Genomic DNA, 12,465 nt, shown 5'->3' on the forward strand with positions numbered 1-12,465 from the left:
GACAGGAGGAGGTTTACCTTCACTTCCGCTGTGACATCACAATGGAGCCCTCCCTGAATCAGCCAATAGGAATTACTCTATTCCGCGAAGTCGTCACTGGGTTCCAGTGCGCAGACGTGGGAGCCCCGCCCGTTCAACCCACCCACCCTCCACACCTCCTCGAGACAAGGTTTCCAGGCAACCGGCTGACGGCTCCGACCAGAGCTGGAAGCCGCTCGGTGATCTCCCCCGTGCCTGAGACTGCGCATGTCTAAAGGAGAGTGGATGCTGCGCATGTGCGGAGGAGCTCACTTCCTGCTGAGGCATTGACCAATGGGAAGAGTTGCGCGACCGGAAGGACTCTGGTCCTCCTGCCAATCAGAGCGCGGGGTTGGTGTGACTGAGCTTCACTCCGGCGGAAACTTCCTCCTGGGCCTTCATCAAACAAACCTCCAGACGCCGCTGGTTCTCCAGCATTCTGCACCTTTCATCAGCAGTGACAGAAATGATCACCCCCACCCCCCCCCCCCCCCCCCGGGCATGAGCTTTACACGTCTGGAGGGGGAAATACCAGGGGCCGAGGTAACGGAAGAACTCACACTCTTCCTGAAAATGTGCAGTGAATGAAGTATCTCTGATCAGGGAGGCATCAAACCTCCACTTTCTCGTCCTGGGGGTGAGCCCTCCAGCAGAACCTCCAGAAAACCGGGGGGGGGGGGGGGGGATGGGCAGTATTTATGATGTTCCCTGTGGTGCAAGCGGACACCAGGTCGTTCTCGGCACGAAGAAGTCGGCGATTCTCGTCTGACATTGCTGTGGAACGGGAAAGAAGGTAAAATCTCCGCGCCTCGGGTGCAAAGTTCCCCAAATATCCACATAACCCACCTCCTCACAAGCCGAGACCAACGCCCTAGCTTGTGGGGGGGGGGGGGGGGGTGCCTGGTAACCAGGTAACCAGGAGCTTATCCACCAGAGGATATATGTGGCCGTTGAAGTGACCAACCACAAAAGAGTTAGTCGAAGCTAACAGCAAAATCCACAAAAGCCTTCGCAATGAACTCCGGGGAGTCGTTCGGACATCCATAAACATTCATTATTGAAACAACATCTCCATGCACCAAACCTCTAATGATCACATATCCATCTCCTTTGTCCTTGGTACAGGTTTCAACCTTAAAAGGGATATTTTTATTAATAAGGATTGCCACACCCATGCTACTTGATGACAAAGAGGCAAAGAAAATCCTTCCCAACCGATCCAGCCTCAATTTACAGTGTACCTCATCATAGAATCCCTACAGTGCAGAAGGATGCCATTCAGCCCATCGATTCCGCATCTGCCTTTGAAAGAGGACCCTACCTAGGCCCATGACTCCACCGTGTCACTGTCCCCCAGTAACCCTACCTAACCTATTTGAACACTAAGGGGCCAATCCACCCAACTTGCACATCTTTGCCCTGTGGGAGAAGCCAGAGAAAACCCACGCAGACATGAGGAGAAGGTGCAAACTCCACCCAGGCAGTCACTCGAGGCCCGAATTTAACTTGTGTCCCTGGTGCTGTGAGGCAGCTGTGCTAACCACTGTGCCACCTTGCTGCACCAAATGAGTTTAAGCTTGATGAGATTCCTGCAATAAAGCTATGTCGACTTTCACCTTAAGAAAGGAGAGGATTTTTTTCCTTCTGATAGGGTGATGGATGCCCCTTACATTCCCTGAGAAAATTTGCAGATTAACTGCCGCCATTAGCTAGACGACAGAGAGAACAGGAACAGATTTTCACACCACAGTCGGGTATGCGCCATGACCCCCTCCTCCAACTCATTTTACACCAAAGGCACCAAAATCTCCCCAATCTGCTCCTTTCCCGGATAAATGTCCCGTCTGTACCAGAGTAGGATAAGTCAACAACACATAAACCCTCCCATAATAACAAAAAGACAAAAGAATCACCACCACAACAGATTCAAGGGGACATTCCTCAATATGACTGAGGACCCGGAGGATTAACCCCACTGCCAGACTATTACCCTCGGGATACCTTCTATAAACTGAGGAGAAGAAAAGAAGGGCCAACAAGGGAATGGGGATCGAATGTCCTTCCCACATTTTAGACCCACCCGTGAAAACCTGCATCCACCACCACCCACCCGTTGGCAATGGCGCCACTCGGTTCTGCCATGATTAACGTTCGGATAATAGAAGAAAGACGACGGATAATAAGCACACGGCACATCTACCATAACTAAGATAAGATAATATGAGTCCCTGGGACACTCGAGGGAGGAGAAGAAGACATTCAATCGGCCCTCACAGAATAACAACTCCCTTCAACAGGATAAAAGATAACATATTCAGACAACAAAACAGTGATAAGGAAAGAGTCTGGATTAGTTAGTCCGAGCTGCAAACCATCCCTCCAAATCCTTACGCTTCATGGATTTAATGAAGGCCGATGCAGTAGTCGGATTATCAAAAGACTTGACGGACTGGTCGGATACAATTTACAGGGTCTCAGGATAAAGCGACAGAATTCACTCCCGCAGCCTTGAGTTCCCTTCAAACTTCATCGAAGCCTCGATGCTTCGTTTGTGTGGCTGCCAAAAGAAGGAAATCCTCACTCCCTCATGGAGCCAGGTCCCACCTCACCTTACCTGTCTCCAGGACCCTCTGGTGATCTTCAAGTTGTGGAAGCGAATGATTACAGGCCTGGGATGAAAACTATCCCTCGGCCTCAAAGACAGGATCCAATACCCTTTCTAAATTGAAACACCCAGGCTTCACATCTAGCTTGAGAAAACGTGGCAGTCGGTCCTCGAAGGACCTGACGGGAGCCTCACCCTCCACACCTTCTGGCAGGCCGACGACTCGGATGTTCTTTCTCTGACCCTTGGTTCTCCAAGTCCCCCAGGACCTCCCCCACGGCACTCAGACGGTTCTCCAAGGATTTAATTCCTGCCTCCGCCGAGGAGGCATCTTGCTCAACGTTCAGAATTCTCTCCTTGGGTTTGTCATTCCTTTTCTTGGTGTTTTACAGCTCGGCCTCATGAGCTCACAGATATTGAGTCAGCTCACTCAGCCTCTGGTCAACAACACGGAGAATGTCGCTGACATAGGTTGGTCAATGACCCCACAAAATAGACGTGCAGGCTTGATGGGCTGAATGGCTGACTGCAGCTCCTGTTTGTTATGGTCTCTGTGTCCAGAAACAGGAATCAGTGAGCATGGATCTGTCAATCAGCTTTAATCAGCACCTTCAGAAGAATTGGGAGGGTGAATATTAGATATAGCAGGGTGAGAATGGAGAATGGTGTGTGTGGGATGGAGATTTACAACTTTTGGGGACTGAGAGAGGAAAGAATGTTCGATAGAAACTACAATTGTCTGTTCTGAATTTCTATCCTGTGCTGACAGTGATGTCTTTTGTAAATTGATTTTACAGGACAGTAGAACAAGAGGAATTACAGACAGAAATCTCAAACTTTACGTCTCAATCTGACTGTGTCTCAATTCCTTGGAACTGAATATCACCGGACTTTGAATCTAGAAGGAGAAATGTTTGTCTGATCTGTCGGCTTCAAAAGATTTTAACCATCAGTGTGACTGGAAAAGCACCGATCCAGACACACCCGAGTGAGAGTTATCCAGAACACTGACTGTGGAAAGAGCTTTAACCAGTTACACAGCCTGAAAAAACATCACATCATTGACAGCGGGGAGAGATCGTACACGTGTTCTGTGTGTGGATGAGGCTTCAACTGACTGCCCGACCTGGAGAGACACGAGGAGACCCAACACATGGAGAAACCGTGGAAATGTGGAGACTGTGGGAAGGGATTTAGAGCCCCATCACAGCTGGAAGCTCATAGACGCATTCACACTGGGGAGAGGCCATTCACCTGCTCTGTGTGTGAGAAGGGATTCATTCAGTTATCCGCCCTGCGGACACACCAGCGAGTTCACACTGAGGCGAAGCCATTCACCTGTTCTCAGTGTGAGAAGGGATTTACTACTTTATCGAGCGTGCGGATACATCAGCGAGTTCACACTGGGGAGAAGCCATTCACCTGCTCTGTGTGTGGGAAGGGATTCACTCTGTTATGTGCCCTGCAGACACACCAGCGAGTTCACACTGGGGAGAAGCCATTCACCTGTATTAAGTGTGAGAAGGGATTCACTCAGTTATCCAGCCTACAGTCACACCAGAGAATTCACACTGGGGAGAGACCGTTCACTTGCTCTCAGTGTGAGAAGGGATTCACACAATCATCCGACCTGCAGATACACCAGCGGGTGCACACTGGGGAGAGGCCATTCACCTGCTCTCAGTGTGGGTTGGGATTCACTCAGTTATCCGCCCTGCAGTCACACCAGCGAGTTCACACTGGGGAGAGGCCGTTCATCTGCTTTCAGTGTGAGAAAGGATTTGGTGATTCATCCACCCTGCGGATACATCAGCGAGTTCACACTGGGGAGAGGCCATTCACCTGCTCTCAGTGTGGGAAGGGATTCACTACTTCATCGAGCCTGCGGATACACCAGCGAGTTCACACTGGGGAGAGGCCTTTCACCTGCTCTCATTGTGCAAAGAGATTCACTACTTTAAAGAGCCTGCGGATACATCAGCGACTTCACACTGGGGAGAGGCCGTTCACCTGCTCTCAGTGTGAGAAGAGATTCACGACTTCATCGAGCCTGCGGATACACCAGCGAGTTCACACTGGGGAGAGGCCTTTCACCTGCTCGGAGTGTGAGAAGGGATTCACTCGGTTATCCAGCCTGCAGACACACCAGCGAGTTCACACAGGGTAGAAGCCGTAAACCTGCTCTTAGTGAGAGAAGGGATTCAGATATCCAAACACTGCAGGAACCCTAGCGAGTTCACACCTGGAAGAAGCCATTCACCTGCTCTGAGCAGGGGAAACATTCAATGATCCGTCCTAACTACCGAGACACTAGCGAGTTAATTCTGGGGAGAGACCATTCACCTGCTCTCAATGTGGGGAGGGGTTTTGTGATTCAGCACACCTGTTGTGACTCCAACAAGTTCACAATAAATTACAGATGTTGGCTCCGTTGTCATTGTTTCTGCTCTCACTGACCAGAAAAAGGTGTAATTCTGTTCTCTCTGCCATCTAAAGACTATCTCCAGATCATTTGGTGAATTCAGAGTGATGACTGCTCTCAGTAGAGAATTTAAACCTGATGTTCTTCTGTAAAAAGGATTTTTGTCTTACGGATGTTAAAAGGAAATTTTAAGGATTACTTATAGTATTGAATTCTTTTGGGGGTGTATTTGAATTGATGGGTGCTAAGATGTTCACTGTATGTTTTAAAAAGGTTAACTGAGTTCATAGAATAAACATTGTTTTACTTTAAAAATTACTTTTAAATTTCTGCTGCACCACACCTGTAGAGTGGGCCGTGTGCTCCCCATACCACAATCTAGTAAAAGTTGTGGGTCAGGTGAACTCCATGATACACTTTGGGGTTCTCTAAACCCTGGCCCATAACACATGGTATGAGGGGCAAGTTGTCTGTGGTAGATTGGAAAATTACAATAAACATATCACTGAAAGTGGCAACGCAGGTGGATAAGGAGCTAAGAAGGCAGCCGGCATGCTTGTCTTCATTGATGTGGGAATTGAGTACACAAAATTGTCATGTTAATGCTGCAGCAGTACAGAACCTTAGTTAGGCCACACGTGGAATATTGCCTACAATTCTGGTCCTCACCAGATTACCAAAAGGTTGTGGAGGCTTTGGAGAGAGTACAGAGGAAGTTTACCAGGATGTTGCCTGGCCTGGAGGGTATTAACTATGAGGAGAGGTTGGATAAACTCAGATTGTTTTCACTGGAAAGACGGAGGTTGAGGGACGACCTGATAAAAGTTTACAAAATTATGAATGGCATGAACACAGTGGATAGTCAGAAGCTTTTTGCCAGGTTGTAAAAGTCAATTACCAGGTGACATAGGTTTAAGGTGCGAGGGGCAAATTTTGGAGTTGATGTGCGAGGGAAATTTTTTACACAGAGGATGGTGAGTGCCTGAAACTCGCTGCCGGAGGAGGTGGTGGAAGCAGGTACGATAGTGACGTTTAAGAGGCACCTTGACAAATACATGAATAGGATGGGAATAGACGGATACAGACCCTGGAAGCACAAAAGGTTTTAGTTTAGTCAGACATCATGATCCGAGCAGGCTTGGTGGGCCGAAGGGCCTGTTCCTGTGCTGTACTGTCCTTTGTTCTTTGCTGTTCTTTGTATGACAATAGACAATAGACAGGCAACCACTCGCATTTTATTTACATAAAATATAGATTCCTTTAAGAAGCAAAAATTAAACAGCAAAAGTGAAGCTATCGTGGCGAATAAGAAAAGTTAAAGATTCCATTAGATCAATGGAGGAGACAATATAGTAGTGAGTCTGAGGATTGGGAACTTGTTTTAGAATTCAGCAAAGGAGGATCAAGAAACTGATAAAGAGAAAATAGAATATGAGAGCAAACTGAGGAGAACTGGAAAAGCTCCGATAGGAATGTGAAAAGGAAAAGATTAGCAAAGACCAATGTGGGTCCATTCCAGGCAGAGACAGTACAGTTTATAATGGGGAATAAGGACATGGCAGAGAAACTAAACAATGTGAGTCTGTCTTCACAGAGAAAGATATAGAAATCGTCCCAAAAACACGAGAGAACCAAGGAACTATTGAGCACGAGGAACTGCAAGAGATTTGTATTAGTGAAAAAGCAGTACTGGAGAAAATAATGGGATTGACAGTTAATAAATCCCCAAAAGCTAATGCTCGACATCCCAGAGTGTTGAAAGAGGTGGCTGTAGAGATAGTGGAGACATTGGTGATCATCTTTGAAAATTCTATAGATTCGGGAATGGTTCCTGCAGATTGGAAGGTGGTAAATGTAGCCCCAATATTTAAGGAGAGAGAGAGAAAATGGGGAACCACAGACCCATTAGCCTGACATCTGTATGAGGGGAAATGCTACAATCTATTACAAAGGATGTGATAACATACGAATTAGGAGCAGGACTAGGCCACTCGGCCCCTCGAGCCTGCTCCACCATTCAATAAGTTTCCGGTGATCTGATTGTGACCTCAACTACACAGAGGCTCCTTGGAAAATAAATCTTGGGAGAGCATAAGAATATTCTTTATTATAATCATCTTTATTATTGTCACAAGTAGGCTTACATTAACACTGCAATGAAGTTACTGTGAAAATCCCCTAGTCGCCACACTCAGGCACCTGTTCGGGTACAGAGAGGGAGAATTCAGAATGGCCAATTCACCTAACAAGCACGTCTTTTGGGACTTGTGGGAGGAAACCGGAGCACCCGGAGGAAACCCACGCAGTTTTGGGGAGAACATGCAGACTCCGCACAGACAGTGACCCAAGCCGGGATTGAACCCAGGTCCCTGGAGCTGTGTAGCAACAGTGCTAACCACCGTGCCGCTGTGTCAGTTGTGGGGAACAAGGAAATGGCAGAGGAGTTAAACAGATATTTTGCATCAGTCTTTACGGTGGAAGATACTTCAAATATCCCATCAATACTAAAGGATGTGGAGGAAGCAATTAAATACCATCACTGGAGAAGTTGTATTGGACAAACTAATGGGGATAAGATAAGTCCCCTGGATGACTGCAGCCTAGGATCCTAAAAGAAATGGCTGCAGGGATAGGGGATGCATTGATTGTAATTTTCCAAAAATCCTTGGATTCTGGAGAAGTATCAGAGGATTGGAAAACTGCCAAAGTGACAACCCCCGATTCAGAATGGGAGGGAGGCAAAAATGAGACACTATAGGACGATTAGCCTAACATTTATTATTGATAAAAATGTTGGAATCAATTATTAGGAAGTAATAGCAGCACATTGAGAAAATCATAATCTAATCAAGCAGAGTCAGCATGGCTTTGTGAAAGGGAAACCGTGTCTGACTAATTTATCAGAGTGTTTCGAGGAAGTCTCAACCAGACTGGATAGAGGGGGACCAGTAGATGTGTTGTATTTAAACTTCCAGAAGGCCTTTGACAAGGTACCTCACAAAACGTTAAGTCATGAGATAAGAACCCATGGTGTTGGCGTGGATAGAGAATTGGCTAATGAGCAGGAAACAGTGAGTGGGGATAAGGGGCTCTTTTTCAGGTTGGTGACCTGTAACCAGTGGGGTTCCACAGGGGTCAGTGCTGGGATTGCAACTGTGTACAATTTATATCAATGACTTGGAGGGAGGAAGCGAACGTACTGTGCCCAAATTTTCAGACAACACAAAAATAGGTGGAAAGGCAAGTTGCGAGGGGGATACTAACAGTTTGCAAAGAGATATTGAGAGGTTAAGCAAGTGGACAAAAAGTTGCCACATGGAGCATAATGTGGGAAAATGTGAAGTTCATTTTGGAAGGGAGAACAAAAGAACAGTATTATTTAAATGGAGAAAAACTGCAGAAAGTTGCAACACAAAGGGACTTGGGGGACTTGTGCACGAAACACAGAAAGCTAGCAGACAGGTGCAGCAGGTAATCAGGAAGGCTAATGGAATGTTGGCCCTGATTCCAAGGGTGTTGGAGTATAAGAGTCGGGAAGTCTTGCTGCAGCGGTACAAGGTGCTGGTGAGACCACATCTGGAGAACTGAGAGCAGTTTTGGTCACCTTATTAAGGAAAGATATTATTTCATTGGAGGCTGTTTAGAGAAGGTTCACGAGGATGATCCCAGGTATGGAGGGATTGTCTTAGGAGCAAAGGTTGAACAGGTTGGGACTCTGCTCATTGGAATTTAGAAGAATGAGAGGTGATCTCATTGAAACATATAGGATTCTTAAGGAGCTTCACAGGGTAAATGCTGAGAGGATGGTTCCCTTCATGGGAGAGTCTAGGACCAGAGGGCATCGTCTCAGAATAAAGAGGAGCCAAATTAAGACTGAGATGAGGAGGAAAGTCTTCTGAGAGTCTTTGGAACTGAGAGTTGTGGGGACAGAGTCCTTGTGTATATTTACGGCCGAGATAGATTGTTGATCAGTGAGGGAACCGAGGATTACAGGGAAAGGGCAGGAAAGTGAACGTGAGAAATGTCAGATCAGCTGTGATCCTATTGAAAGATGGACCAGGCTGGAAGGGCCGAATGGCCTACTCCTGTTCCTATTATGTCTGGTCTTAGTATGGTCTTATTCCCGCGTACCCTCCCGATAACCTTTCACCCCATTGCTTTTCAAGAATCTATCCAGCCTGCTTTCAAAATATTCAAATACCTTGTTTCCACTGTCCTTTGAGGAAGAGAGTTCCAAAGACTCCAAACTCTCTGCCTTAAATGGGCAAGTTGTTACTTTTAAAGTGACTCCAATTTCTAGATTCTCCCACATGAGGAAACATCCTTTCCGCATCCACCCTGTCAAGGACTCTCAGGATCTGAGATGGTTCAATTAAGTTACCTAAACTCCATCGGACACAAGCCCAGCCTGTCCAATCATTCCTCATAAGACCAGCCTCCAATTCCAGGTGTGAATTCATTAAACCTTCTCTGAACTGCTTCCAACACATTTACATCATTCCTTAAATGAGAGCAATACTGTACACGCTGCTCCAGATGTGGTCTCACCAATGTCCTGTACAACTGAAGCATAACCTCCCTACTTTTGTATTCAATTCCCTTCACAATATGCAATAACATTCTATTAGCTTTCCTAATTACTTGCTGTACCTGTTACTCGCCTTTTGTGATTCATGCTCTCGGACACCCAGATCCCTCTGAATCTCAGAGCTCTGCAATCTCTCACCATTTAGATAATAAGCTTTTTAAATCTTCCTGCCACGTGGACCATGACACATTTTCCCATGTTATTCTCAATTTGCCAGATTTTTTCCTGCTCATTTAACATATAACTTTGTAACCTCCTTATGTCCTCTTCACAATTTACTTTCCTGCTTATCTGTGTACCTTTGGAACATAGGAGCAGAAGTTGGCCATTCAGCCCATCAAGCCTGCTCCACAATTCAATACGATGGCTGATTATCCACTTCAATGCCTTTCCCCCCACACTATCCCCATATCCCTTTGTTCTTGGTATTTAGAAATCTGTCAGTCTCTGCTTTAAACACACTCCATGACTGAGCTTCCACAGCCCTCTGGGCTAGAGAATTCCAAAGATTCACAACTTGTCAATTTCTATTGATCAAATGATTGCCCTGTTCTATTCCCATATCTCTGCCAGTTTATTTCCCTCAAAAGCCCACCCAATTTATTTTTGGAAACAGTCCATCATCTCCGCTTCTACCCCCCTCCTCAGAAGTGGGTTTCAGGTATTTCCCAAATACTGCCAAACTCTGGTTCAAGATTTTCCTCAAAAGTAAACGAGAACCAGAGGGCAAAGAAGGAGGCCATTCAGTCTACCATTCCCATGCTAGCTCTTTGAATGAACAATCGATTTGGTCCCATCACCCTGCAAGTTTATTTTCCTACAGAATCTATTCAGTTCCCTTTTGAAAGTTACAGTAGAATTTACTTCCTGCACCATTGTCAGGCAGTGAATCCCAAATCACAACTCGTTCTGTTTTAAATACTTTCACGATACACTGTGTTTGGATTTTCACGGGGGATTTGAAATGGAGAGAAAGACATGGTTGTACAAAATCAAGTCTCAGTCTTTATTGATGATCTTCATGAGTGGACCGAGTGTGATATGTCCAGGTTTGGGCACTAGTTCTGAAAATAAATTACATTTATTTGAGTGGCGCAATGGCACAGTAGTTAGCACTGTTGCCTCACAGCACCAGGGACCCATGTTCAATTCTGACCTTGGTCACTTGTGTGGGGTTTGTATGTTCTCCCCGTGAATGTATGGGTTTCTTCCGAGTGCTCTGGTTTCCTCCCACAGTCCTAAAATGTATGGGTTAGGTGGATTAGCCCTGATAAATTGCCCCTCAGTGTCCAGCGATGTGCAGGTTAGGTTATGGGGTTACGGGTGAGTGGATATGGGTAGAGTGCTCTTTTGAAGGGTCGGTGCAGTCTCGATGGGCTGAATGGCCTCCTTCTGCACTTAAGGGATTCTGTATCTATTTCTATAGCACCTTTCGTGACCACACAATCACCTAAAGCTTTTTACAGCCTTTGAAGTACTTTTGAAGTGTAGTCACTGTTGTAATGTCGGAAACTCTCGGTATGCCTCATTAATAATATTTTGTTTTAAAAAACAATCACTCGTCAATCTTCACTGTTATAAGTAGCAAGGTTAAGGAAACCATGTTAAACTCTGAAACGTGACTGGACCTTTATTTTAAAAATTCATTCTGTATAAACCAAACTGTTTCTAGATACTGCTGAATGAGGCAAAATTGTTTAAAGAACAAATTGTTCCAGAATTTTGTAAAGCTATAGAAGATCATATATTGCCAAAGTCTGGCTCAAATCGGAGACCCATTGTTCAATCCAATCAAAGTTAGTAAGAAAGAAAGTGATTGTCTTCCATAAAACAGTCTTTTCCAACCAGTGGATATTGTATTAACCAAACGTATTAATTAAAGATTACTGTATTAATTAGCTGCCAGTCAGTAACAGATGATTGATTAAGAGCCTTAATTCAGTTACAATTAATGAATCAAAAATGATTTAGTAGGTATAGTGAAAGACTGAGTTTTATTTGCTGTAAAAATGTAAAAGCTTAATTGCTGTGTATGGAAAGAATGTGCAATGAGGATAAATGTACTGGCAAGAGAGACCTTCAAACTCTGATTAGCCTCAACTTTTGAAGCTGTATGAATAAGGGATTGTTATAGAATCAGATAAAGGGATAGTATGAAACAGTTCTATTGTATTCCTGTCTAAGATAATGAGAGGTGGTGTCAGTAATTGGGGATCCAATTAAATTAATCCAGTGACCAAATTGACCAATTGTCATATTACAACAGACCCAACTCTGACGTGAGGTAATGGTCACTTTGGGGATAAAAGCAGAACATCTGAAGGTCTTCCATGCTGGCCAAGCACTGAAGATTCCCGAGGCTGAGTTCCAAGGAAATTACTGTCAAATGAGCCAGAGAGGGTAACGCTCCTGCAGACTGATCACCCGCATGAAGTTGTAAAATTCAATGTCTAAAAAGTTTCTTTGAATAAACTTTTTAAATTTAATATCAAGAGAATTCTGCCTTTGCCTTAATTGCCTTGTCTGAACCAAAGTGAATTTATTAAATGGTAAGTTGGGTGTGGCTGAAATCAATAAAGTTCCAGATAACAAGTTCAGAAAACATAAATCTTCAATTTAAAAACTTGAATTTCTATAGCACATTTCACAACCACAGGATATCCCAAAGTGCTTTAAAGCAAATGAAGTACTTTTGAAGTGTAGTCACTGTTGGGCAGCACGGTAGCGCAAGTGGATAGCACTGTGGCTTTGCAGCGTCAGGGTCCCAGGTTCGATTACCCGCTGGGTCACTGTCTGTGCGGAGTCTGCACGTTCTCCCCTTGTCTGCGTGGG

The 12,465-nt window shown here is 45.2% G+C and overlaps 1 protein-coding gene across 3 annotated transcripts; it reads left to right on the forward strand.

Moving 5' to 3' along the window:
• The first annotated feature begins 367 nt into the window (after nucleotides 1-367).
• LOC140420441 (uncharacterized) lies at nucleotides 368-12,130 on the forward strand. Of its 3 annotated transcripts, none has more exons than XM_072504440.1 (2): nucleotides 368-561; nucleotides 3,421-12,130. In XM_072504440.1, exon 2 carries the CDS (start codon nucleotides 3,777-3,779, stop codon nucleotides 4,788-4,790), a length of 1,014 nt encoding a protein of 337 aa, XP_072360541.1. In that variant the 5' UTR covers nucleotides 368-561; nucleotides 3,421-3,776; the 3' UTR covers nucleotides 4,791-12,130. The 3 variants fall into 3 exon arrangements, with proteins under 3 accessions (XP_072360541.1, XP_072360540.1, XP_072360542.1); XM_072504439.1 differs by lacking the exon at nucleotides 368-561 and adding an exon at nucleotides 573-811; XM_072504441.1 differs by lacking the exon at nucleotides 368-561 and adding an exon at nucleotides 2,790-3,094.
• The last annotated feature ends 335 nt before the right edge of the window (nucleotides 12,131-12,465 follow it).

The sequence above is a fragment of the Scyliorhinus torazame genome, chromosome 5 (assembly GCF_047496885.1).
Source record: "Scyliorhinus torazame isolate Kashiwa2021f chromosome 5, sScyTor2.1, whole genome shotgun sequence".
NCBI classification, from domain to species: domain Eukaryota; kingdom Metazoa; phylum Chordata; class Chondrichthyes; order Carcharhiniformes; family Scyliorhinidae; genus Scyliorhinus; species Scyliorhinus torazame.

Coding starts and splice junctions, on each gene's coding strand:
- LOC140420441 (XM_072504440.1), top strand. CDS start 3,777: ATGGAGAAACCGTGGAAATGTGGAGACTGTGGGAAGGGATTTAGAGCC.